The sequence below is a fragment of the Orbicella franksi genome, chromosome 5 (genome assembly GCF_964199315.1).
Source record: "Orbicella franksi chromosome 5, jaOrbFran1.1, whole genome shotgun sequence".
Classification (NCBI taxonomy): Eukaryota; Metazoa; Cnidaria; class Anthozoa; order Scleractinia; family Merulinidae; genus Orbicella; species Orbicella franksi.
In genome coordinates, this window is record NC_138149.1 from 24,170,896 (window position 1) to 24,195,925 (window position 25,030).

The window sequence follows — 25,030 nt, forward strand, 5'->3', positions numbered from 1 at the left end:
CTATTCCTTTCAAGCGACAAAGGTAGATATCATTTTAGTCCTGTTTACTTCAAAACGCTTAGGTTTCTTCTATCAGCTTCTTCACTCAAGCGCTAACTCGATCGACGTGTTATTCGACAATTTGTTGAGACACCATTACCATGACAACAGCTAAATTACACATGAAAAGCATTTGATTGGCTTGTAAATAGACTGCGTTACGTCACCCTGTAATTATACACTAGAGGTAAGGTTATAATGTCTTGAAAATGCTTTTCAAAGAATGGTAAATTGTCTTCCAAAACTACATTGCTCTGAGTGTTTTAGCGCTGTTATTAAACGATCTGAGGGTAGTTTCTTTGCAAATAGTTTACCATCCAAGGTATAGATTCATTTGCTGATATCAGTAGGGAAACAAAGTTGGCTTGAAGACCCAACTTCGTCGTCGTTTAGAACCGACTGTCCACTTGAGGTCAAAACGTGGATATTAACACGAATCATTTTTACCAGATGAGGAATCAACTCTTCATTTCTTTGTTGGATCCTAAAGTAGGCTGAAAATTGTCCCATCTTATGTATAAATTGTTTGAGGTTTGTTTAAAATTTGTTGTCGAAGTTGACTACCTTGATCTTTTGTATCTGGGAGTCAGTCTTGCGTGATCCTCCTTTTGACGGCAAGCACTTTTAATTTACGGCTACTGATCAACTGCGTTTTTTTTTTTTTTTTTTTATTCGGGGCTAATTCACGCCACTCAAATATTTAATCATATCATGGCGAGTTTTAACAACCTTGTTTACACCTAACAACGTTATACAATATACAATTACTCTTGTCAGCGGGAAATATTTGACCAATATTCGTAATGGTAAACATTGCAGTTTTATGAGCAGCACGCTTCATGTCACCGTGATAACGCACTTGCAATTGGCAGGCAGTTAACTTTATTTTGTATTGCTAGTAACAACACGTTAGGAACGACTTAACTTGGGGTTTCTGACCATTTAATTGCTGCCCCGATCGAAGAATAAATAATATTTATCAGCCAGGGCGTTAATGGAGCATAAAATCGGTGTAAAATCATGTTCTTTATAAGATTATAAAGTTGACGAAACTTTTAAGTGGTTTCATAGTTTGGCTTGACTCACAGATGAAGTTAACTTCATCAAAAGTTGCTGAGTCTTCAAATAATTAAACGCGGGGATTAAAGATTTGAATTAAGTTTTCATTTTACTGAGGTTTACAATCTTTTTCTAAAGAATGAAAGTAAAAAAACCATTAAAGAGACATTCAACTGAGCGGTAAAAGAAAGCCGTTCTTGTGCAAATTTTATTGCCCTGTTATGTCTTTGCTCTCTACGCCGACTACACGAGTAGGGGTTTATCCCGACATGTGAAATCAAATGAAAGTGACATCAAATAAACTGGTTTTTGATAAGTAAAGATTACTTGTTATAATAGTCGAGGGAAAACCCCTGCAAATTTATATGAAGTCCGCTTTGGGTTACCAAAACAAACTTGAAATAAATTTTATTCATGCTTCTTCGCCGCCATGTCTGCGAATTGAATTCATAGGCCAATATAGTTTTTAATACGGAAGTTGCTGGATACATTTGCGGTGATAAAAAGAGAAACATCCCGTTGAATACAATTTGTCTGTCGGGTCCAGAGATCGGGTATTTAAGAAAACAGAAATGTGATTATTTTATTATTATCATTTCTTTGTTATTTCTACCTCAATTTGTTGACCAGGAATATTAAAAATGTAATTGTGAGTTTATACAATCTATCTTTCATTCCAGTGCAGTCTGGAGAGAACGGAAAATTAAAAGCAATTTGCTTTATGGTTTCTCGTTTGCAAAATGTCAAAAAGACAGAGAAAGCCTTTGCTCCCTGACATAGAAAATTAAAATGCTTACAAAGTGGACACTCTCATATCGCAACTGGGAAAACACAAAAACGCACGAGATTGTTGATCTTCTTTTAAGCCAACCAAGCCAACCAATCTCTCTCGTCGCTAACGCTTTGGTCCCTCGCCATATATATCAACTCTCGTTCGATCAGTGTTCAGTTTTATCAATCGGCATCATTGTTTTTGCGAGGAGGTAACAGAACATTTTTGCAGCAAAATAAAAATCAAACAAACAAATATACAGAATAAAAAAACAATTAAAGGGACTGTGAAAAAGAAAGTAGTACTTTAGGAGAGCTCATAAGGCTGTGAACTTAACTTTTATCTTGCTTTTTCAAAGTCCCACCATATCTCTGATTATGCGGATTAACGCCACAAAAAGTCGTCAGTTGTTAGGTTACCATGATCAGTAAACGTCTGAAGACTAGTTTACTGTGATACGTGCTTAGACATACACCATCATTTTGCAAAGGATATCATCCAGATTAAAAACAATAACGAACGACTGCATGCATGAACAAAACTTTTAATGGACAACGGGAGAAACCAACTTGATCCACGACTAACAGAGGCTAATCGAGGGGAATTAAATACCATGTAATATAAAAATATTTCAGCAGAGAGTCTATGAAAGGGGAAAAAAATAACTCGATTGAGTGGAATAGTGAAAAAGGGACGTACAACAATTGTTCAACCCACAACAACAAGGACAATAACAACACCAGCAATTATAACAACAAAAAACTATGATAGCAAAAACGTTATCTTTCAGTTAGCACCAGGTTTGCAGGCATAAATTGTGACTCTCGTGTCTGGCTGTAAATAGACGGGTACCAAGTTGAAAAAAGATGAATGACAGAAACAGGAACATTCTACGCCGCCATTGGTCCACGATTAGGAGGGACCTGGAGCCAATGAAGCTCCTACCTTATTTGGTCAACGCGTTGGACGTCACGAATGAACAGGAAGTAAAAGTGAAAGCTACGAGAGAGAACAGGATTGACAAACTGTTAGAGATCCTACCCAGGAGAGAGCCTGCAACCTTTGATGACTTTCGTGAAGACATTGCAGGAAGTCCAGCCATTTTTGTCTGCTCCATTGGATTAAGAATCAGGTATATAATGAAACGATCGTTTTTGCATTGCAGTAAAATCCCTTTTTCCAGAAAATTGCTTTTCAGAGCTCTACTGTATTTTCCAGCTATCTTTTTGTTCAAGTAATTCAAATTGATATCAAAACGGACTTGCTTTCAATGCATCGCTTCCAACGTTTTGCCAAGGCCCCTTTCATGCAAAACAAAGAGTTGATTGATTGAGTGATTGATTTATAATCTCGTTGCTGATGCTTTTCAAGTGCAGATTGAGGCTGAGATAATTTTGATGTGGTGCTGCGTTTTCCCTGTGAACGCAATCAAATGTTGCAAGGGTATCAAAATCAAGGCTAACCTGGCCAAATTTTATGAATGTTACGAGCTGGAGTCATTTTCCGACAAAATTACACCCTTTCAGTCTCAGCCGTGTGTTATTAAATTTACCTAAACACCACGTTCGAGCGTTTAAATCCCATTTGCTGATGACTGTCCCAAAAACAATCACTGATTTTTATTGGTCATTTGCTGACCTGAACAGATAGTGCAACGAACGAATTTCTCTAGCATTGTCGTTGTTCATTTAAAAGTTATGTGACAAAATTATCCAGTATAGAAAACAAAAGATATGACAGGCCTGCACGGACTCCCCTCGTGAATTACGGTTTAGTATAGATGCTTTTCCGTAAGCATTATTTTGTTTGTCCTCCGCCATGTGTTCTTCAGTGTCCGTTGGAGGACAGTAACAAGGTGTTTTGGGGGCTGTGTAATCGACATCCTCGTCACCAGATGTACTTAGCAGTAAATCGATGTCTCTTCACTCGGAATTGAGTAAAGAAACGCAAAATCCGTTCTGGATTCGAATACCCGGATTGTGATTTTCGGATTTTGACTAAGAAACGCCCTCTTAGTTCTCAAACTTGCATCTACCTGTGACTTTGTTTGGCCACGCCATAATATTTAACAGTAGCCCTATTTTGTGAACATTTCTCCCTTGCAATACAGTGTAATCCAACGTGGATGTAGGCAATTTCGGGTAGAAACTGCCAAATTGCCAGCAACTTCCTCAAACACATGGTCGATTATATTGTGAATCAAATGAGAAAATTTAACCATCAAATTAAATCTATTCTACAAGTGCACTGGATCCGAGGTAATAATTATTTCACTGCTAATTCAGTACGCCTTCACTATGAATCACTATATTACTATAAATAAACTGGCTAATCTTAGGATTCTATCTAAACGAAGCAACTGTAGAAAAAAGGAAGGAAAATTAATGATGCTGTGATACGACGAGTGAAACTCATGTTTAAAATGAGGAGGCGAGACAGAACTTTCTTTGAAATTATTCCTCACACAACTGAATTTCATCTAAACTCGACTTTTTCTGGAAAAGAAAGAACCTAAAGAAATTGCCAAGCTTTACAAATCAGGTGAAATCAAAAAGAGAGGAGAGGAGAGGTTCGATTGCACGAGCATGTGCGAGTCACTAAAAGCTATTCCTGCGTGCAGCTTTCACTAGCCTTCTGTTAATGTTTTCTAATTCCCTACTGAAGTTATCAATGTGTTGTTCCAGTTTATTTACATGTGCTCCAAAAGGGTCGCACGCTTTAAGTCTTTCGTTCGCCTCCCTTAACTCTGTGATTTCCGTTTCTCTATGCCTTTTCTCGTTTTCCAAGACTTTTATCTTGAGTTCAAGTTGACGGATTTTGTTTTGTGGGTAGAATTCTTCCTCCAACCTATAGCCGCATCGTGAACATGTTTGGTTTCCTGAATCCAAAAAAATAATCAGTTAGTTTTCATAGCACATGCAAATGCTCAAATGTAATGGTTTCTTTGTCTCCAAGAGCCGCTATAAGAGTTCTTATTCGGAATGTCATCTATACAACACGAGCTAGCTATGAACATCTTAGGTCACTATAAACAGGAATGGGGAGGAGAGATTTTGTAACGATTGAATTCCCGTGATTCCTATAAAAAAATTTAAAAAAAACTTTTTTAGCTTCTCAACGAAGAAACCGTTTGGGTACCGTGAGTTTAATAACCCTACCCGCCTGATCGTCAAGCAACTGTAAAAACTGTTTAGCTATTGCAGAGGCAAAGGTTTAAACTGAACAAAACGAATACTCGTACATCGTCATACAAGGGTTAAAAAAAATATCCAGCGAAGAATGGGCAATGGCCACTGTCAATTTCGACTGACCAACTGACTGGCTGACTGACTGACTGAAAGACTGACAGACTGACATACTGACAGACTGACAGACCGACAGACTGACAGACTGACAGACTGACTCACTGACTGACTGACTAACTGACAGACTGACTGACAGTCTGACAGACTGACAGACTGACAGACTGACACTGACAGACTGACTGACTGACTAACTGACAGACTGACTGACTGACTGACTGACAGACAGACTGATTGACAGACAAACAGACTGACTGACAGACTGGCTGACTGACTGACTCGCTGACGGACGGACGGACTGATTGACTGCCAGACTGACAGACAAACAGACCGATTGACTGAGTAACTGACTGACTGACTGATTGACTGAGTAACTGAGTAACTGACTAACTGAATGACTGAATGATTGATGGTGATCATGACTGGCTGACTAAGCGACCTATTTACACCCTGCGAACGACCGACACTCCTTTGTTCTTACCATTTAAGTGAAATAATTAATTCAAGATGTAAATGCCGCATCCTAAACCAACTTAACTTGATAAGTTATATTGCCTTTGAAATCCGTTCTGATCAGGTACACAGGTTTCACATCTTCCCATAAGAGAAACCCCTGAGATTTCGTTAGAGCCTATCGGGACACTTCTGTTGGTTTGGTGATCGCAAATGAATCTCCAAGAAATACACCAGTCAACTGCAAACTTACCTTCAAGCTTAAACTCGTTTAGTCCTTCAGGTGATGTCGCTGTGTCGGGAAATCTAAAGTTCTCTGGTCTTTCCAAACTTTTCTCGCGTTCGAGGGCATTCGGGATTCTATCAAGCACAATGAATTCTTCCTGTAGTGAATAACAACGCGTCCTCTCTTCACAAGCGCTTTCGTTCAATACATTGTCACTGCTTTCTGACAGAGTTTTGATGGGTTCTTTGCGCTCTTCTAATATTTTCTTAACGATACGTATGTCTTCCTTCATTTTGTGGCACATTTTGTTCAAACGTGCCGTGTTCTCTACTAGTTCTTTTTTCTGACTTTTTTCAATTGACAGTTCCTCTTCCAGCCGTTTAATTGTGGTCTCCAACATCTGAAACCTCGACTCCGTGATCTCCTTTTGTTGCTGGTCTTTCGTAACGGCATGAGCTCTCTCTTTTAACCTGGAACTGTTCTTTCTACGGCAGTTGAATTCGGTCTTCATTTCCTCCTTTTCTAGAGGGAAAATACAAATGAAGTTCATCTTTTGCTACACTCGTCTGACTGCTACAGATCACGTGATACAATGGCCCATTACTGTATGTTTGAGACTGCCAACTACACCGGTTTATTTCACGCAAAACGATTGGCCTGCACCGTCATCTCTAATAAAGAGTTATATATACGTAAGAACCCACGATGAGCCTGGTGGTAAGAAAATTATAAGATAATTATAACGCCATAGTAAATTCGTGGGTACTTGCTACATTTGCTGTTCAAGTGTAATGAACGCTGAGCCGTAATCAATCACGAATTTTGTCAGGTCAAAGTCAAGATTTATACTACGTACCTTACGGTCGAATTTTACAAACGAGATATGTTCAGCGAGAAAATAACTGCAGAAGGAATTCTTTGGGCCGGGTACTTATGTATAAGTACGGTTAAACCCCTCCCTGGCGTTGCATTTTAATTATTCATTTTATTTGCGTCACACTTGATGAACTGTAAAGAAACGCCAATTCTAATATTTCGTCTTTTCTCGATCCAGTAAATTTTTGGCAAACTAGCATTGACGCGTTTTCGCAGTCCAAAACAACAGGTTCTTTTAATACCTGAATACTGAAGCAAAGGAGCAGCTAAGAAAGGTTGGATCTCCTGTAGTCCTTTCACAAAGACGTCAAACGCCTTCGGTCCTTTCTTGGGCAGAATGTTTAAAAGTTTGTCGACCATTTTTCGACGTGTAGCCTCTGCCTTTACTTCCTCTTCATCATCTAGGTCCAACACTGAGAACAATTTAGGTAACATCTTCTTTACTTCCAGGTCACGGCGTAAATTGGGCCGCTGGCGACGTAGGATTTCCCGGTGTTTGTCATCCATCTCGTCTAGATTTGCACCAGTCTTTTTTTTTTTCTGGCCAAACAACAGCGTCACAGCTTTTCTCTATGTATCAATACCGTGGCATAAATGGGATTTTACTAATGCCTGAGAATTGGTCCAAATTATAACTTCGGGATTTCTGCAACATTGAACGATAGCTGAAAATTAGGCTGAAATTTTAATTGGTAGCTGGGAAATTAGCGCTGATAGCTGAGACTCTAAAATCTCCATCTAGGCCTTCTATAAAGTGTGTCCCCGCCGCAACGGAACACAATGAAAAATAAATTTATACATGAATCCCTGAAGAGAGACGAACTTGCACGATCCACCTCTAGCTGTCACCTCTATGAGCCTAGCCTGCGAGCAGGCTCACTTCAGAGCACAAGGGCGCGTGATGTAGCTGGGAGTACGAAATCGAGCAGCCAAGCCGCGAGACGAGAAAATTACTTTCTTGACGCCTCTTCACCAGACTACTTCCCCGCGCCAGATCGCTTTGCTCTTCGCAGCTCGCGCGCGACTCAAGGTGAGCCTGCTTGCAGGCTATTATGAGCCCTGCATCGGTGTATCTGTAGATCTATTGAGTGCTGTACTACGTACAGTTATGAGTCGGTAGTTTGTTCTATCATATTCGCGTGCGTTCAGCCAAGCGGTCAATGGCAACTAATGTTATAATTTACACAACCGTTTACCCAGTGTCAAACGATTTGACACAGTAGCCATAGCAATAACGTCAAAGCAGTAAACATAGTATCAACTGATAGTCATATGACACCAGTGAATTTCATCACAAAGCAAAAGTGCATTGGATCGAGTCAGCATTTTATGTTTCCACTAAACCATTTTAATCAAAAAGAGGTCGATACAGGCAGTTTTGCCTTCTGTTGTATGTTTTACACCTGTTTTATAACCATACCGATGCTTTATTGGGAATGACTATTAACGACCAAGAAATACCTTGTTATATTTTGAACGGGGGTCACACAATGAAACATAGGAATAAGCACTTAATTCATTAACAACAATCACTTTTAAACTCAAGTTATTTAATTCGTTATTCGTTCTTTTTCTTTTGGCTAGCTATCCATCGTGTTTTAATTTGGCTGCTTGTAAGGCAAACTTGCATTCTTAGTTTTTTTGTGCGACTTTCGTTCGTGCCCTGTAGAAGTAGGGGTTTCTCCCGACATCTTTGAGTGTAATGTCAGGTGTCTTAGACTTGACTTCCTCTTTCTGCATCACGAAGAACAAGATTCTACGCTACTGACACCGTTAACTTTATCATTAAGCGGTACTTGATAGAAGCTGTGACCGCGCTAAAACTGTCCTTCTGCGAACATTTTAGTCCCTTCTTTAATTCACTCCTGGATACGTCGAGACTTAATTGAAGAAATTGAACTTAGTGAAACATGCATGCATGACAACCTCTCGTTGGGATTCGAGAAAGTAGTTTAGGAGAAGTCGAATTGTTCAGATTTCGAGAGTTTGAATTGCGTTTAGGTAAACTGGTAAGGTCTTAAGATAGTTCTGTAAGCTCCTAAGATTCGCTTACCTTGTCGTAATAATGTTTTACTAGGTCTTGTAGTGATCTTGCACAAGCTTTGGTTCTGGTTAGTTGTTCGCTTTGTGGTTAGTGAGATAGGGAAAGATGCTGTGATCGTGACCTTGACGGAGGTCTGGTAATGAGGAACAGTGTCGTGACATTGCTAAACAAAAACTAAAAAATGTAGATATTCTCAGATGTACTCCATGTGTCAGTGATATCAGTTTACACTGAGTCTTTTTCAAGGGGCAAATTCTCAGAAATATTTGACTTAACGCTTAAAGAGATAGTCTGACTGTTCCAATTCACGTTTTAAATAATTCATTTTTGACCTCTATTCCTTTCAAGCGACAAATGTTGATATCATTTTCTCAGCTTTTTCACTCGCGCTCCAACTCCATCGAAGTATTGGTCTGTGCATATATGTCTCAGTTCAGCAACTTGCGCGCATTACCATGACATCATCTAAATCACACACGAAGTGCATCGATTGTTTTGTAAAAAGACCGCATTACGTAACCCTGTAATTATACACTAGTCTGCGAGCACGCTTCCATTGAAGCACAAGCGCGCGCGGCGTAGCCGCGAGCGCGAAATCGACAGACGAGAAAGTGAGTCACCAGACTCCTTCCCGCCGGATCGCTTTGCTCTTCGCCGCTCGCGTGTGTGCGCGTGACTCAAAGGTGAACCTGCTCGCAGGCTAATTATACTCCAGAAGTAAGGTCAGAATGTCTTGAAAATACTTTTCAAAGAATGGTGAATTGTCTTCCAAAACTGCCTTGCTCTGATGTGTTTTAACGCTGTTATTACATCATCTGAAAGCAGTTTCTTTGCAGATAGTTTACCATCCAAAATATAAATTCATTTGCCACTGAGGATATTTACACGAATCATTTTGACCAATGGAAGAATTCACTCTGCAATTCTTTCTTGGAGTCTTAAAGTAAGTTGAAAATTGTCCCATCTCATGTATAAATTGTTTGAGGTTTCTTTTAAATCTGTTGTCGAAGTTGACTACCTTGATCCTTTGCATCTGATAGTCAGTCTTGCGTTTGATCATCTGTTTGGCAACAAGCACTTTTCACGGCTACTCAACAACCGCGCTTTTTTTTATTCGGGGTCAATTCACACCACTCAAATATTTAATCACATCACGACGAGTTTTAACAACCTTGTTTACACCTAACAACGTTAGACAATATACAATTACTCTTGTCAGCGGAAAATATCTGACCAATATTCGTAACGGTAAACATTGCATTTTTATGAGCAGCATGCTTCGATTCACATGTAGCGGTAACGCAATTGGCAGGCAGAACGTTATTTTGTATTCATAGGTGTACGAGCTGGGGGGGGGGGGGAACTGCAGCCCCCCAGCTACGAAAAATGACGTAATTTCTCGGGGAAAACGGTCATGATTCGGGCAACGACACTTGAGAGAAAACATTACAAAAAATGCTGCTGAGACTGTTGACGTGATTTTCAAAACTCGCTCAAAAAAAGTTTCTACTTTTTATGAAGCTCTGTGTGATTAGACGCCCGACCGGGTGTTTGTAGGCCGTTAAGTGGTTTCTAGATCTTCAGTGGGTTGGTATCCGAAGCAGCACCGTGTGCGTACCGTATAAAGTCTAGCATTTGTATCTGCTGCTGATCTTAAATATCGTTGGTGCACCAAAAACGCCACGGTAGTCAGTCGGGACAGCGTTTTCGGCCTTTCCTTTTAGATTTTAAGGCTTGTAAGCTACTTTCTCTGACATTTGTCTTGCGAAAAAGGACTTGGACTGAAATGTTATGAGGGACCTGAGGTTTTCTCTTAGCTGCAAGTTGGCTAAATGTGTATCGTGGAAATCCTCAATAAGGATATTATTTCCTTTCCCAATTTTCTATCAGCAAAACAAGGACACGAATCAAAGCGAACGAAAACCAAGACTTTTTCTTGTGGTGGCTCTGAAAGGGCCGTTTGAAATGTCTTAACAATGGGGTGCTTTAATTTATTTTTTGAATTTTTCTTTGGAGGTGTTCCTCTAGTAAGTCTTTCTTGTCAACCATCTTATTTACGCGGCTACTGAATTCATAGAAGGCTTGCAGTGTACGCTGCAAGTCTGCTGTGGCCAAGACGACTTCTAGCAATGCCTCATGTTGTTCCTTGAACGTCTCGAGTATGTCGAGACGTTCGTCTGGAATATCACGGATTGCTTCTGTAACACGTCCAAACGGTCCATCTTCAAACACAAATGTCACTGTTGCTGATCAGCCGATCGCTGAGCGAACGCCATGAAAAGAAGCACTTTTCCTTTTAATAATTAAGTTTTAGATTTTACTAGATTGAGACTGTTGATAGAGGTTATTGAGTATGCAAGCACAGGCGACCCAAGCGCGAGATGAGAGGAATTAAATAATTAATGTAAATGGTATGTACGCGAACGTGACTCTTGCCTTCAAGCGGTGTTGTGTTACAAAGATGCGATTTACAAGGGCTTGTAAGGGAACTTTACGGGTTTGCTTTAAATGCCTAAAATTGAATGTTCTGTGAATAAAACTGACTTACCTTCTTTTCTGTCGTATTCTTTGTTGTTTCACGGTCTTTGAGGCCGTTTTAAAACGTTTTCAGCGAGTTTTCAGCGTTTTCAGCGAGTTAGCACTGATGTTGGTGTCCCACTCTTGGTGTCCCACTCTTGGTGGGACACCGCCAGCGGCGCTAACTCGCTGAAAACGCTTCAAAACGGTCTCAAACACCGTGAAACAACAAAGAATACGACAGAAAAGCAAGGTAAGTCAGTTCTATTCACAGAACATTCAATTTTAGGTATAGATAGGAGTTTAAATAAGAGAAGGATGTCCCCTGCACAAACAATAACAACTGAATGAACGGCAGAGAAATGAGTAGACAAACGAATGCAAAGCAAACAAACTCCCAAACACAAGCTAGGCAACCGAACAAACAGATGGTCGAAAGTGCAGGCAGACGCTCGCTGCCCAAGTAGCAAAAGCAGTTTAAGTAGCAATTTGAGCGGAAGCCTGAAAACTAGTGTAACGCTGTGTTCGCGCCAGCAATTACAATCTAAACAATATATCAGTCCGTAAATAGATTTCAAAACATACCGTATTGATATTGTTCAATTATAATCGGCGGTCTACAATTTTCACAGCGAAGACGCCGACGTCTCTTTTCGAATCCTTAATTCCCAAAGAAAGTAATATTAATTGATCATTATTAATCATGAAAATCCGGATTTAAGTTTGCTCTACTGATTCCACTCGGGGAATTGGTTCTTCGAGTTTAAAATCTATTTTCGGAATTAAGTAAAGAAACGCAAAATCCGTTTTGGATTCGAATACCCGGATTGCAATTGTCGGATTTTCCCTAAGAAACGCCCCCTTAGTTCTCAACTTACATCTACCTGTGACTTTGTTTGGCCACGCCATAATACTTATATACTAAACATTTCTCCTTTGCATTACACTGTAATCCAACGTGGATGTGAGGCAATTTCGGGTAGAAACTGCCAAATTGCCAGCAATTTCCTCAAACATGTGGTCGATTATATTGTGAATCAAATGAGAAAATTTAACCATAAAATTAAATCTATTCTACAAGTGCACTAGATCCGAGGTAATAATTGATTCACTGCATACTTCAGTATGCCTTCACTATAAATCACTATTACTATAAATAAACTGGATAATCTTAGGATTTCATCTAAACGAAACAACTGTAGAAAAAGGAAGGAAAATTAGTGATAGGGTGATACGACGAATGAAACGCGTGTTTAAGATGAGGAGGCGAGACAGAACTTTCTTTGAAATTATTCCTCACACAACTGAATTTCATCTAAACTCGACTTTTTCTGGAAAAGAAAGAACCTAAAGAAATTGCCAAGCTTTACAAATCAGGTGAAATCAAAAAGAGAGGAGAGGAGAGGTTCGATTGCACGAGCATGTGCGAGTCACTAAAAGCTATTCCTGCGTGCAGCTTTCACTAGCCTTCTGTTAATGTCTTCTAATTCCCTACTGAAGTTATCAATGTGTTGTTCCAGTTTATTTAGATGTGCTCCAAAAGGGTTGCACGCTTTAAGTCTTTCGTTCGCCTCCCTTAACTCTGTGATTTCCGTTTCTCTATGCCTTTTCTCGTTTTCCAAGACTTTTATCTTGAGTTCAAGTTGACGGATTTTGTTTTGTGGGTAGAATTCTTCCTTCAACCTATGGCCGCATCGTGAACACGTTTGGTTTCCTGGATCGAAAAAAGTGATCAGTTAGTTTTTTATAGCACATGCAAATGCTCAAATGTAATGGTTTCTTTGTCCCTAAGAGCTGCTATAAGAGTTCTTATATGGAATGTCATCTATACAACACGAGCTAGCTATAAACATCTTAGGTCACTCCAAGCAGGAATGGGGAGGAGAGGTTTTGTAACGACTGAATTCCCATGATTCCTGAAAAAAAAAAACCTTTTTAGCTTCTCCACGAAGAAACTGTGTAGGTACTGTGAGTTTAATAACCCTACCCGCCTGATCGTCAAGCAACTGCCAAAACTGTTTAGCTATTACAGAGGCAAAGGTTCAAACTGAACAAAACGAATACTCGTACATCGTCATACAAGAGTTAAAAAAAAATATCCAGCGATGAATGGGCAATGGCCAATGTCAATTTCGACTGGCCGACCGACTGACTGACTGACTGATGACAGACCGACAGACCGACAGACGGACTGACTGACAAACTGACTGACAGACTGAGAGACGGACAGACTGACAAACTGATTGACTGTCTGACTGACTGACTGATGACAGACCGACAGACCGACAGACGGACCGACAAGATGTAAATACCGGCATCCTAAACCAACTTAACTTGAAAAGTTTTATTGCCTTTGAAACCAGTTCTGATCAGGTACACAGTTTTTACATCTTCCCATCTTCCCATCTTCCCAGAGCAACCCCCTGAGATTTCGTTAGAGCCTATCGGGACACTTCTGTTGGTTTGGTGATCGCAAATAAAGCTCCAAGATATACATCAACTGCAAACTTACCTTCAAGCTTAAACTCGTTTAGTCCTTCAGGTGATGTCGCTGTGTCGGGAAAACTGAAGTTCTCTGGTCTTTCCAAACTTTTCTCGCGCTCGAGGGCATTCGGGATTCTATCAACCACAGTGAATTCTTCCTGTAGTGAATAGTCACTGCTATCTGACAGAATTTCGACGGGTTCTTTGCGCTCTTCTAATATTTTCTTAACGATACGTATGTCTTCCTTCATTTCGTCGCACATTTTGTTCAAGCGTGCTGTGTTCTCTACCAGTTCTTTTTTGTGACTTTTTTCAATTGACAGTTCCTCTTCCAGCCGTTTAATTGTGGTCTCCAACATCTGAAACCTCGACTCCGTGATTTCCTTTTCTTGCTGGTCTTTCGTAACGGCATGAGCTCTCTCTTTTAACCTGGAACTGTGCTTTCTGCAGCAGTGGAATTCGGTCTTCATTTCCTCCTTTTCTAGAGGAAGAAAAACAAATGAGATTGTTTATTTACGTAGTTAGTTATTTTTTTACACTCATCTTACTGCTACAGATCATGTGATACAATCGCCTATTACTGTATGTTTGAGTCTGCCAATTACACCGATTTATCTCACGCAAAACGATTGGCCTGCACCGTCATCTCTAGAAAAGAGTTATATATACCTAAGAACCCAAGAAGAGCGTGGTGGTAAGAAAATTATAACGCCATAGTAATAAGAATTTATGGTAGATCAACTCGTTGGTACTTGCTACATTTGTTGTTCAAGTGTAATGAACGCTGAACCGTAATCAATCACGAATTTTGCCAGGTCAAAGTCAAGATTTTATACTACCTCGCGGTCGAATTTTACAAACAAAATATGTTCAGTAAGAAAATAACTGCAGAAGGAATTCTTAGGACCGAGTACTTGTGTAGTACCGTTGAACCCCGCCCTGACTTTACATTTGAATTATTCATTTTATTTGCGTCACATTTGATGAACTGTAAAGGAACACCAATTCTAATGTTACGTCCTTTTATTTCTCAATCCAGTAAATTTTGGCCAACACAGCCTTGAAATGTTTTCGCAGTCCAAAACAACATGCTTTTTTAATACCTGAATACCGAAGCAAAGGAGCAGCTAAGCAAGGCTGGTTCTCCTGTAGTCCTTTCACAAAGACGTCAAACGCCTTCGGTCCTTTCTTGGGTAGAATGCTCAAAAGTTTGTCGACCATTTTTCGACGTGTAGCCTCTGCCTTTACTTCCTCTTCATCATCTGAGTCTAACACTGAGAACAATTTAGGTAACAGCTTCATTACTTCCAGGTCACGGCGTAAATTGGGACGCTGGCGACGTAAGATTTCCCGGTGTTTGTCATCCATCTCGCCTAAATTTGTACCAGTCTTTTTTTTCTGGCCAAACAACAGCGTCACAGCTTTTCTCTACAAACATTTTGTTGTTAAAGAAACTATGTATCAGTACCGTGGCATAAATGGGATTTTACTAACGCCTGAGAATTGGTCCAAATTATAACTTCGGGGTTTCTGTAACATTGAACGATAGCTGAAAATTACGCTGAAATTTTAATTGGTAGGTGGGAAATTAGCGCTGATAGCTGAGATCCTCTAATATCTCTATCTAGGCCTTCTATAAAGTGTGTCCCCGCTGCAACGGAACACAATGAAAAATAAATTTATACATGAATCCCTAAAGAGAGACGAACTTGCACGATCCACCTCTAGCTAACCAGTGTTCTACAGCTGGTAGACAAGTGACAAACTACTAGGCCATTTACTACACTCTACTTTGGCAATTAAGTCCTGCATGCTCGCTGCACCAGTTTCAATAGGACACAATTCCTTCATAAAATTACTTTTACGAATCCTCCCCTCAGTGAAATTATGAGCCTAGCCTGCGAGCAGGCTCACGTCGGAGCACAAGGGCATGCAACTTAGCCGCGAACGCGAAATCGAGCGGCAAGCCGGGAGACGAGAAAGTCACTTTCTTGGCGCCTATTCACCAGACTCCTTCCCGCCAGATCGCTTTGCTCTTCGCCGCTCGCGCGCGACTCAAAGGTGAACCTGCTCGCAGGCTATTATGAGCCCTGCATCGGTGTATCTGTAGATCTATTGAGTGCTATACTTAGCTATGAGTCGGTAGTTTGTCCTGTCATATTCGCGTGAGTTCAGCCAAGCCGTCAACTGCAACCGATGTTATAATTTAGACGACCGTTTACCTAGTGTCAAACGATTTGACACAGTAACCATAGCAGTAACGTCAAAACAGTAAAGATAGTATCAATTGATGATCATATGACACCAGTGAAATTCATCACAAGGCAAAAGCGCATTGGATCGAGTCAGCATTTTCTGTTTCCACTAAACAATTTGTGGTTAAAAAGAGGTCGATACAGGCAGATTTGCCTGCTGCTGTATGTTTTACACTATTTTATAGCCATTCTGATGTTTTATTGGGAATGACAATTAATATGATTAGTAATCGAGAAATACCTTGTTAAATTTTGAACGGGGGTCAGACAGTAAAGCGTAGGAATATGCACTTCATGAAGAACAGTCGCTTTGAAGTTATTTAATTCGTTATTCGTTCTTTTTGCTATAGCTGACTATTCAACGTCTCTTTATTTGTAAGCTTGGAAACCAAACATCCGTTCTTGATGTTTTTGTCCGTGCCCTGTCGAACTAGGGGTTTATCCCGACATCTTTGAGTGTAATCAAGTGTCTAAGACTTAAATTTCCTCTTTCTACATCACGATCAAGATTCTACGCTACTGATACCGTTAACTTTATCGTTAAGTGGTACCCGCCATGTACCTTGATAGAAGCGGTGACTAAGACTGTCCTTCCACGAACATTTTTTCCCTACTTCGATTTTGTCTTGGAAACGTTCATACTCGAGAAAATAAAAATGAACCGCGCGAGGCACCTCTAGTAAGACATGCATGACAACCCCTCGTCAGGATTCGAGAAAGCAGTTTAGGAGAAGAGCGAATTGCTCAGATTTCGGGAGTCTGAAGTTCGTTTAGATGAAGTGGTAAGGTATTAAGATAGCTCTTCTAGCTGCTAAGATTTGCTTACCTTGTCTAGCTAACTTTTTAGGGTCTTGCAGTGATCTTGCATAAGAGCTCATAAGCTTTTGTTCGGGTCTAATAGGTGCTCGCTCTGTGGTTAGCGAGGTAGGAAAAAATGTTAGGAATGACTAAGAACTTGAAGGAGATCTGGTGATGAGGAACAGTATCGTGTTCAGTATTGAACAAAAAGAAAAATATATATTTCAGATTTCAAGTGCACTTGATGTGTTAGTGGTATCACTTTCCACAACGAATCTTTGTCGAGGGGGCAAATTCTCAGAGGTGTTTGGCTTTGCGCATACGTAAAGAGGTAGTCTGACTGTTCCAATCTCACATACATAATTCACTTTTAAATAATTCATATTTGACTTCTATCTCTTTCAAGGAACAAAGGCTGATATCACTTTATTCCTGTTTTCTTCAAAACGCTTAGGGTGTTTTTTTTTTGTTTTTTTTTTTTTCCCCGTTTTTTTCACTCAAGCGCCCACTCGATCGACGTATATTATTCGACAATTTGCTCAGGAACCATTACCATGACAACAGCTTAATTACACACGAAAAGCATTTGATTGGCTTGTAAATAGACCGCATTACGTCACCTGGTAATTATACGCTATAGGTAAGGTTATAATGTCTTGAAAACACTTTTCAAAGAATGGTGAATTGTCTTCCAAAACTACATTGCTCTGATGTGTTTTAGCGCTATTATTACATCATCTCAGGGCAGTTTCTTTGCAAATAGTTTACCATCCAAGATATAAATTCATTTGCAGACGTCTGTTGGGAAACAAAGCTGGCTTCAAGGCCCATCTTCGTCCTCGTTTAGAACCGACTGTCCACTTGAGGTCAAGCCGTGGATATTATCACGAATCATTTTCACCAGATGAGGAATCCACTCTTCGATTCTTTGTTGGAGCCTTAAAGTAAGTTGAAAATTGTCTCATCTTTTGTATAGATTGTTTGAGGTTTCTTTAAAATCTGTTGTCGAAGTTGACTAGCTTGATCCTTTGCGTCTGGGAGTCAGTCTTGCGTGATCATCCGTTTAGCAACAAGCACTTTTTACGGCTACTCAACAACTGCGCTTTTTTTTATTCGGACCGGGCCAATTCACGCCACTCAAATATTTAATCACATCACGGCGAGTTTTGACAACCTTGTTTGCACCTAACAAAGTTATACAATATGCAATTACTCTTGTCAGCGGGAAATATTTGACCAATATTCGTAATAGTAAACATTGCATTTTTATGAGCAGCACGCTTCATTTCACAGTGGTAACGCACTAGGCAAGCAGTAAACGTTATTGCTAGTAAACAACACTTTAGAAACGACTAAATTTGCAGTTTCTGACCATTTGATTGGTGCCTCTATCGAACAATAAATACTATTTATCAGTCAGGGCGATGAGAGAGCATAATTCTGTGTAAAATCAAGTTATTTATAACAAGATTAAGTTAACAGAACTTTAAGCGATTTCATAGTTTGGCTTGATCGACTTACAGATGAAGTTAAATTCATCAAAAGTTGCTGAGTCTTCAAATAATCAAAGGCGGGCATTAAAGATTTGAAAAAAGTGTTCATTTCGCTGAGGTTTGCAATCTTTTTCTAAAGACTGAGAATAAAAAAAGGCCATTGAACAGACTTTCAGCCGAGCGGTGAAAGAAAACCATTCTTGTGCAAATTTTATTGTCCTGTTTTTAATATGTCTTTGCTCTCTTCACCGACTGTACGAGAACTTTGTCTAAGTGAAATGATCGAAATAAACTGGTTTTTTATAGGTCAATATTAGTTGTTATGATAATCAAGGGAAAGCCCCTACTGAAAATTTATATGAAGTCTTTGAGTTACCGAAGCAAACCTGAAATGAATTTTATTCATGTTTCTTGGCCGCCCTGACTGCAAATTGGACACGGAGGTCAATAATATAGTTTTTAATACGGAAGTTGCCGAATACATTTGCGGTGATAAAAAGAGGAAACATTTATGTCATATTACCAGCACAAACATCCGGTTGGAAACAATTTGTCTGTCAGGTCCTGAGATCAGGAATTGAAAAGAACAAGGTGTTATTATTATTTTTTCGTTATTTCTACCTCAATTTGCTGTTCAGGAAAATTAAAAACCTAATTGTGAGTTTGAACAATGTATCTTTCATTCTAGTGCTGTCTGGAGAGAATAGCAAATTAAAAGCGATTTCCTTTTGGGTTTCTCGTTTGCAAAATGTCAAACAATAGAGAGAAGACGTTTACTCTCTGACATAGAAAATTAAAAGTCTTACAAAGTCGACACTCTTATAACTGGCAAAGCGCACAAGATCGTTGATCTTCTTTTAAGCCAACCGAGCAGGAACTTTGCCTGCTTCAAAAGTATAGAAATAATCTTTCGTGTCGCTCAAGCTTTGGTCCCTCACCATACTAACTCTAGCTCGATCAGTGTTAAGTTTTGTCAGCGTCGTTGTTTTTACGAGGGGGTAACAGAACATTTTTGGTGCAAAATAAACACAAACATGAACAAACAAACAAATTTGCGGAATAAAAAGGATAAAAATTAAAGGATTGCAAAAATAGAAAGAAGTTGAGAAAGCTCGATTAACAAAACACCGGAAACGGACTTTGAGAAAGTCTACGTTGCAGACTAAGCTTTCATCCAGCTTTTTCAAAGTCCCGCGGTATACCTGATTAAACAAATTAAGGCCACAAAATTAAGTTTGAAGACTAGTTCGCGCTTGGACATATACCATTATTATGTTTCTATGTTTCTCCCTACCTGGAGTGTTTACAAGGGAAAAAGGTAACCCGCCTGCCAGGGTAATCCTACCACGCGGATAGGGTAACCCGCCTACCCGGGTATCCCTGGCTGCCTAGTAAACCCGACGAAGAAAAAAAGAGGAAATGTGTGAGTGCTCGGGTAACCTGCTTGCTAAGGTAACCCTCTCTCCTTGTAAACAGGCCCTAAAAGGTCTAATAGAGACTAATCGAGGGGAATGAAGCGCCGTTTTATGGTGAAAATGTTTAAGTAGAAAACCGGCCTAGCACTGAAAGGTAATGTGGAATGTAATAAAAAAGGAACGTGCAACAATTGTTTAACCGACAGCAACAATAATAACAATAACTACAAAACCATATATATGTTTCAATTATTTGGAGGCTTTGTGACTCTTTTCTTTGGCCATAAATAGACTGGTACTGAATTGAAACAAGATGAATGACAGGCACAGGGATATCCTTCGCCGCCATTGGTCGACGCTTAGGAGGGACCTGGAACCGATGAAGCTTCTACCGTATTTGGTCAACGTGTTGGACGTCACGGATGAACAGGAAGTAAAGGTGAAAGCTACGAGAGAGGACAGGATTGACAAACTGTTAGACATCCTACCGAGGAGAGGGCCTACAGCCTTTGATGACTTCGTGAAGGCATTGCAGGAAGTTCAGCCATTTTTGGCTGCTCCATTGGTTCAAGAATCAGGTATACAATGGTACAATAGTCTTGGGATAGTAAAATCCGTTTTTCCAGTAAATCGATTTGTAGAGCTCTATAGTTTTTTTCAGCTATCTTCTCATTAACGTCATTCAACCTGAGATCAACATGGACACGTCACAAACGATTGTTTGAATTGATCTTCTATCGAGAGCGTTGTATACTTTTAACGTATGCTACACGATCTCGCTGCTAATGCCTGTCAAGTACAGAGTGAGGCCGAATTTTGATGCAGTGCTACCTTTTCCCTGTGAAGTGCGATCAAATATTTTGAGGGGCGTCAAAATCAAGGTTAACCCAAAATTGCATCCCTTTCAATGTCAGCCGAGAGTTACTAAATTTGCATAGATTTCAAACAACGTTCGCACGTGCAGGTGATTGGTCAGGGAAAAATTCACTGATTTCTATTGGTCTTTTGCACGTGAACAGATAATACAACGAACGAGTTTCTCTAGCATTGCTGTTGTCCATTTAAAAATCACTTGATGAAATCATCCAGTATAAATTAGATGGCTATGCACGTGAATGGTCTTGACCAATCACGTGACCCAAACTGTTACTCACTAACAAGCTTGTAGCTTGATGTGTCTCAGCCAGAATGAAAATAAAAGCGATGTAAAATTGACAGGTAGATATTAGAAAAAATAATCATCCTCTTTGTAAATCTATAGTGGATAAGCGGTGAAACTTTTTTGATTACTTCTCTTTAAGAAATGGAAGAGATTAAGACGGAACTAAATCGTGCTCGAACACACAGTGCAAGGCTTGGAGAGGAAGTTGATCTTATGAGAACAAGTTTAGAAAAAGAGCAACAGAAACACAAAAAGACGCGTAAAGAACTTGAAGAACTAAAAAGCCTCCATGAAACTCTAATGGCAAAGGGCGAGGAAGACAAGCAAAATATGCAGCTGAGGGTTGAAGAGCTAGAAACCATGATCAACCGACTGGAGGAGGAACTGTCAACCGAACGAAGCGACAAACTTGTCTTCACAGAGGAAACAGCACGGTTGAGAAAAATGTGCGATCAAATGGACGAGAAGTTACGTAGCTTTAAGGAAAGTTACGAAAAGGTCTCTCAAGAGAACAAAGAACTCGTGACAAAGTTGTCAAACTACAGAAACAATGTTTTGAACGAAAGAGTTAACCGTGATGCGGTGGGCTTCATTTCACGACATGGGGAACACGAAATGGTTGAAAAAATCCCGAATGTACTGTCTACTGATATTCCTTTTATCAAGGATGAGGATTTGGAGATAAAACCTCGGATACAAAAGAGCAGTGACTCCTTTTCAGCTGAACTGTTGGATGAAACTAGGAAAGATTTGGCGAGAGTAACGAAAGAACACGAGGAATTGAAAGAAAAGTACGAGCACTTAGAGAGACAGCTCGAGGACACTCTGGCGAGTTTGGAAAGACAACGAAGCGCCAGTTTGCATTATAGAGCGACATCACCAGGAGAACCAATACACTTGGAGTTTGAAGGTAAGCGACAAACGAACATGTGTGTTTAAGGGTGTTGTTGGAAAGTGGGAGTTAGGGAAGGAGATTAACGACTCGAAAGTCAAGTCCTAAAAGAGAGCGCCACATGTTTGGGGGCATAGAACAGTGAAAAACAACAAATTTACATGCATTTTAACGGGAAATGTGAGGCTCCACTTTGCAGCGCTCGAAGTTACCTCGCTTCTAAAACTTTTAGCTGTTTTTTTTGGACGGCCAGGACCACTCTTCCTCATGCTCTATCATCTCATGGGATCTCCGGTTCAGTCAGAGCGCCCCTGTTTTGATGACAAGGAAAAGGACGTGATAGCCCCAAAATTGTTTCAGGCCTTTGTACTTTTTGGTCGGGAGCAAGAAAATTATAGCTTCCTCGTTCCCTTTTGACCGAGTACCTCTAAATCGATCAACCTCTGGCATATGCTGGCGCAGATGCCCTGAGAGTCCATGAGAAATTCAAGTTTTCTGGATTTTACCTAATGATTTGCTTTTTGTTTTTTTTAGAAAATCAAGGGTGTCCGCGATGTGAAGCACTGGAAGAAGAGAATAACTTGTTAACAAAGGAGAAAGATTTCTACAAAGGAGAGAAAGAGAAATTAGAGGACGAAGTTTCCAAGTTAAACAAAGAAATAAAAGAGCTCAGATCGGACCAATTAAGAGAGGAAAAAAACCTTCAAAAGGAAATACAAAGTATGCGAGAAGAACACGAAAACTTGTCACGAGATTTTGAAAAGGAGTTGCAAAAGATGTTGCGTGACGTGAATGGACAACGAGAGTCGGAAATGAAAACGTTACACGGGCAAAACGACGAATTGAACGATCAGATTAATAAACTGAAGTCGGAAAACCAAAAGATAATGGCGCAATTAAAGAAAGAAAAATCACAACAGGAGAAAATTCAAGAAGATTTTGCTAAGGTGAAAAAAAATTTAGCACGGGAAAAGAAGAAATTGAAGGAGACGAAGGAGGAACTAGAGACTGAGGTTAAAGCTAAGACAGACGCTTTGAAAGAACTGGATAAGCTAAAGAATGAACTTTGTAGCCAAGAGCACAAAAAATGCGAAGACATGGAGAGACTTCGCAAGGACTTCGCGGAGCGTTGCAAGTGCGACTTGTTGAGAGAAGAAATCCAACGACTGAGGAGCATGACAGGACGTAAGTTTCATACTGTATATGAGTTATTATTGACTGAGCAAGAGGTTAACAACATGGCTGGAAATTTAGGGACTGGGTGGGGTTGATAGAATCTCAGTTACAAGATGATATTTCAGTCAATTTTTAGTCTCAGATATGTACAAAGCGCGTCGTTTCTCAGCTGACGGTTAAAATCTTGACAAAATTGTCAGTTGTCATTTAGACCACACCTACATCCTTGACATTGGTCTCGACCCCCTTCTTCCAATAGCAGAGTTGCACGTTGTCGTCCTTTGACTACAACTAGCAGAATTCCTTTCGTTTTTTTCTTTATTATTTGAATTTTGAATTCCCAGTAGGATTCAAATAGCAATTGCCTTGATTAGTATAGGAAACAGAAAAAGTGAAGGATTGTGGTAGTTGTAGTCAAATGTCGCCATCATGCAAATCGCGCATTTATGGATCGAGACACAGTCGATATCCTTAAACACAATGAAAGAACGAGGCCAATATACAGCCATCTTGACCGAACAAGCCTTGTCAATAACGCTGTACTATTTGGTACACATACAGAACACCATTTTCTTGAAGGATAGATCAGCTAATCCCGAGCGGGCAACAATGCCGTAAAATATCTCTCGAGTAGCCAATCACACCGCAGGATTTAGTTCATCCCGCTCGCTGAGTTCTAATCACGCAAAGAACGAACAAGAAATTGTAAATAATGCACAAGGAGACGGAGAGCACACGGGTCACGCGCGTGGACTCGAAAAGATCAGGAATCACACGCGATTATTTATTAGGCGATTCAGTAGAAGGTATCACCGCTTGCGTTTTTAAATGATTTGAGAGTTGACAGTCCTTAGAGATTCCTGCGATATTTAACCTCCCTGATAGGCCTTTCCTGAGTTACCTTGCGCCTCTTTTCCAGAACGAGTCTTCGTGCAAAACTTTTCATAAGAAAACCAGTTTGATTTGCATGAAAATGAATCTGTGGGCGGAGTACATCTCCATGTGAATGGCTCGCGCGAAGACTAGTTTTGACGCAGAGGCAAAAGGCAATTCGGAAATGGCCTACTGAAAATAAGTTCAGGAAAGGAAAAGCAAGGGATTTTGACAAAATATGCCCTAGGGTTATTCCGTTTGCGGGGTAAAATTCAAACCATTGAATTGACATGATTTATTTCTTCAATTGACACAGGTGTTTTAAACTACAGAAAGGACTTCGACAGACACGGTGTCATCTATGCCCTGGGAACAAATTTCGGTACCACCCTCTGGGTAAATCCCGGTAGCAACAGTGCCTCCCCGACAAGGATAATTGCCACGCGATCCTCTGACGAGCAAGGCGTGGCCAATGACCTGCTTGACAATCGCAGAGGCGGTACTTTAAGTGGCACAAAGGACGAAGATAGATCGTGGTGGTGTGTAGATTTGAGCGAAAAGTACGCCTTGTTTTTAACCCATTACACTTTACGACATGGACGGGACAACGGCATGTCAATTATTCGTAACTGGCGCCTCGAAGGGTCGTTTGATGGCCGCAGTTGGAAACTTCTGAAAAAGCACGAGAATGATCGCGGGCTTAAAGAACCTTTCCCATATTACACCGCGACCTGGTCAGTCGATGGGGACCTGGGAGCGTTTCGGTATTTTAGGATTTTTCAGACGGGAAAGAATTCATCTGGACGATTCAGTATCTTTCTCTCTGGTATTGAACTTTACGGAGTGCTCATTGAACTAAGCAGTTGACCTGTGTTAGCTTCCCTTTACTCCATTCTCTGTTTCTCTCATAATGAACGAGGTGCTCAGTCACAATAACTTTAGTGATTCTTAAGTGTTAGCTTAAATTATTAACTGCAAACTTAAAAAGGCCAAAATAGTAATCAATTGTAGGTTAAATCACAGCTACATAGCCAACAAGCATGATTTTGTTGACATTTTGCTATTTTTTTTTACCGTTGGACTGATAGAATAAAAGTTTTCACCTATCTTGCCCAGATTTTGATGGGTCGTTATAACCACTCTTTATCACTTGATGCTACAATCATGATTTCAAAAAACTGCCCAATCGTTGGT

At 40.1% G+C, this 25,030-nt stretch overlaps 4 protein-coding genes across 6 annotated transcripts in view; 1 reads left to right on the forward strand and 3 right to left on the reverse strand.

Annotated features, from left to right (window-relative positions):
• The window catches only part of LOC145487083 (uncharacterized), a 44,306-nt gene extending 27,067 nt beyond the window's left edge, over positions 1 to 17,239 (reverse strand). Inside the window, exon 1 of one of the 2 annotated variants that reach the window (XM_081465804.1) lies at positions 16,854 to 17,239. The gene's annotated coding sequence lies outside the window, so the exon portion shown is untranslated. Of the gene's footprint in view, positions 1 to 8,780; positions 10,085 to 16,853 lie in introns of those variants that run through there. The other variant, XM_081465805.1, reaches the window with a different exon arrangement.
• LOC145487097 (uncharacterized) lies at positions 3 to 16,860 on the reverse strand. The gene is made up of 4 exons (XM_081465819.1): positions 14,876 to 16,860; positions 13,801 to 14,253; positions 5,879 to 6,373; positions 3 to 4,748 (listed from the first exon to the last, which is right to left on the reverse strand). Exons 1-4 carry the CDS (start codon positions 15,138 to 15,140, stop codon positions 4,468 to 4,470), a joined length of 1,494 nt encoding a protein of 497 aa, XP_081321945.1. The 5' UTR covers positions 15,141 to 16,860; the 3' UTR covers positions 3 to 4,467.
• Positions 6,307 to 8,784, reverse strand: LOC145487134 (uncharacterized). The gene is made up of 2 exons (XM_081465861.1): positions 6,970 to 8,784; positions 6,307 to 6,368 (listed from the first exon to the last, which is right to left on the reverse strand). Exons 1-2 carry the CDS (start codon positions 7,232 to 7,234, stop codon positions 6,337 to 6,339), a joined length of 297 nt encoding a protein of 98 aa, XP_081321987.1. The 5' UTR covers positions 7,235 to 8,784; the 3' UTR covers positions 6,307 to 6,336.
• A 100-nt stretch (positions 17,240 to 17,339) lies between the features above and the next one.
• Positions 17,340 to 24,980, forward strand: LOC145487090 (uncharacterized). 2 transcript variants are annotated; one of them, XM_081465813.1, is made up of 5 exons: positions 17,340 to 17,769; positions 20,025 to 20,311; positions 21,035 to 21,805; positions 22,322 to 22,972; positions 24,153 to 24,980. In XM_081465813.1, exons 2-5 carry the CDS (start codon positions 20,047 to 20,049, stop codon positions 24,701 to 24,703), a joined length of 2,238 nt encoding a protein of 745 aa, XP_081321939.1. In that variant the 5' UTR covers positions 17,340 to 17,769; positions 20,025 to 20,046; the 3' UTR covers positions 24,704 to 24,980. The 2 variants fall into 2 exon arrangements, with proteins under 2 accessions (XP_081321939.1, XP_081321938.1); XM_081465812.1 differs by having other exon boundaries at positions 17,340 to 20,311.
• The last annotated feature ends 50 nt before the right edge of the window (positions 24,981 to 25,030 follow it).

Excerpts from the sequence above, each read along its gene's own strand:
- LOC145487090 (XM_081465812.1), top strand. The coding sequence starts at position 20,047 with ATGAATGACAGGCACAGGGATATCCTTCGCCGCCATTGGTCGACGCTT. Across the intron at positions 21,806-22,321 it reads AATACACTTGGAGTTTGAAG|AAAATCAAGGGTGTCCGCGA; the intron begins GTAAGCGACAAA and ends TGTTTTTTTTAG. Across the intron at positions 22,973-24,152 it reads ACTGAGGAGCATGACAGGAC|GTGTTTTAAACTACAGAAAG; the intron begins GTAAGTTTCATA and ends CAATTGACACAG.
- LOC145487097 (XM_081465819.1), bottom strand. The coding sequence starts at position 15,140 with ATGGATGACAAACACCGGGAAATCTTACGTCGCCAGCGTCCCAATTTA. Across the intron at positions 14,254-14,875 it reads TCCTTTGCTTCGGTATTCAG|AAAAGGAGGAAATGAAGACC; the intron begins GTATTAAAAAAG and ends TTCTTCCTCTAG. Across the intron at positions 4,749-5,878 it reads AAACGAGTTTAAGCTTGAAG|GAAACCAAACATGTTCACGA; the intron begins GTAAGTTTGCAG and ends TTTTGGATTCAG.
- LOC145487134 (XM_081465861.1), bottom strand. The coding sequence starts at position 7,234 with ATGGATGACAAACACCGGGAAATCCTACGTCGCCAGCGGCCCAATTTA. Across the intron at positions 6,369-6,969 it reads TCCTTTGCTTCAGTATTCAG|GAGGAAATGAAGACCGAATT; the intron begins GTATTAAAAGAA and ends CCTCTAGAAAAG.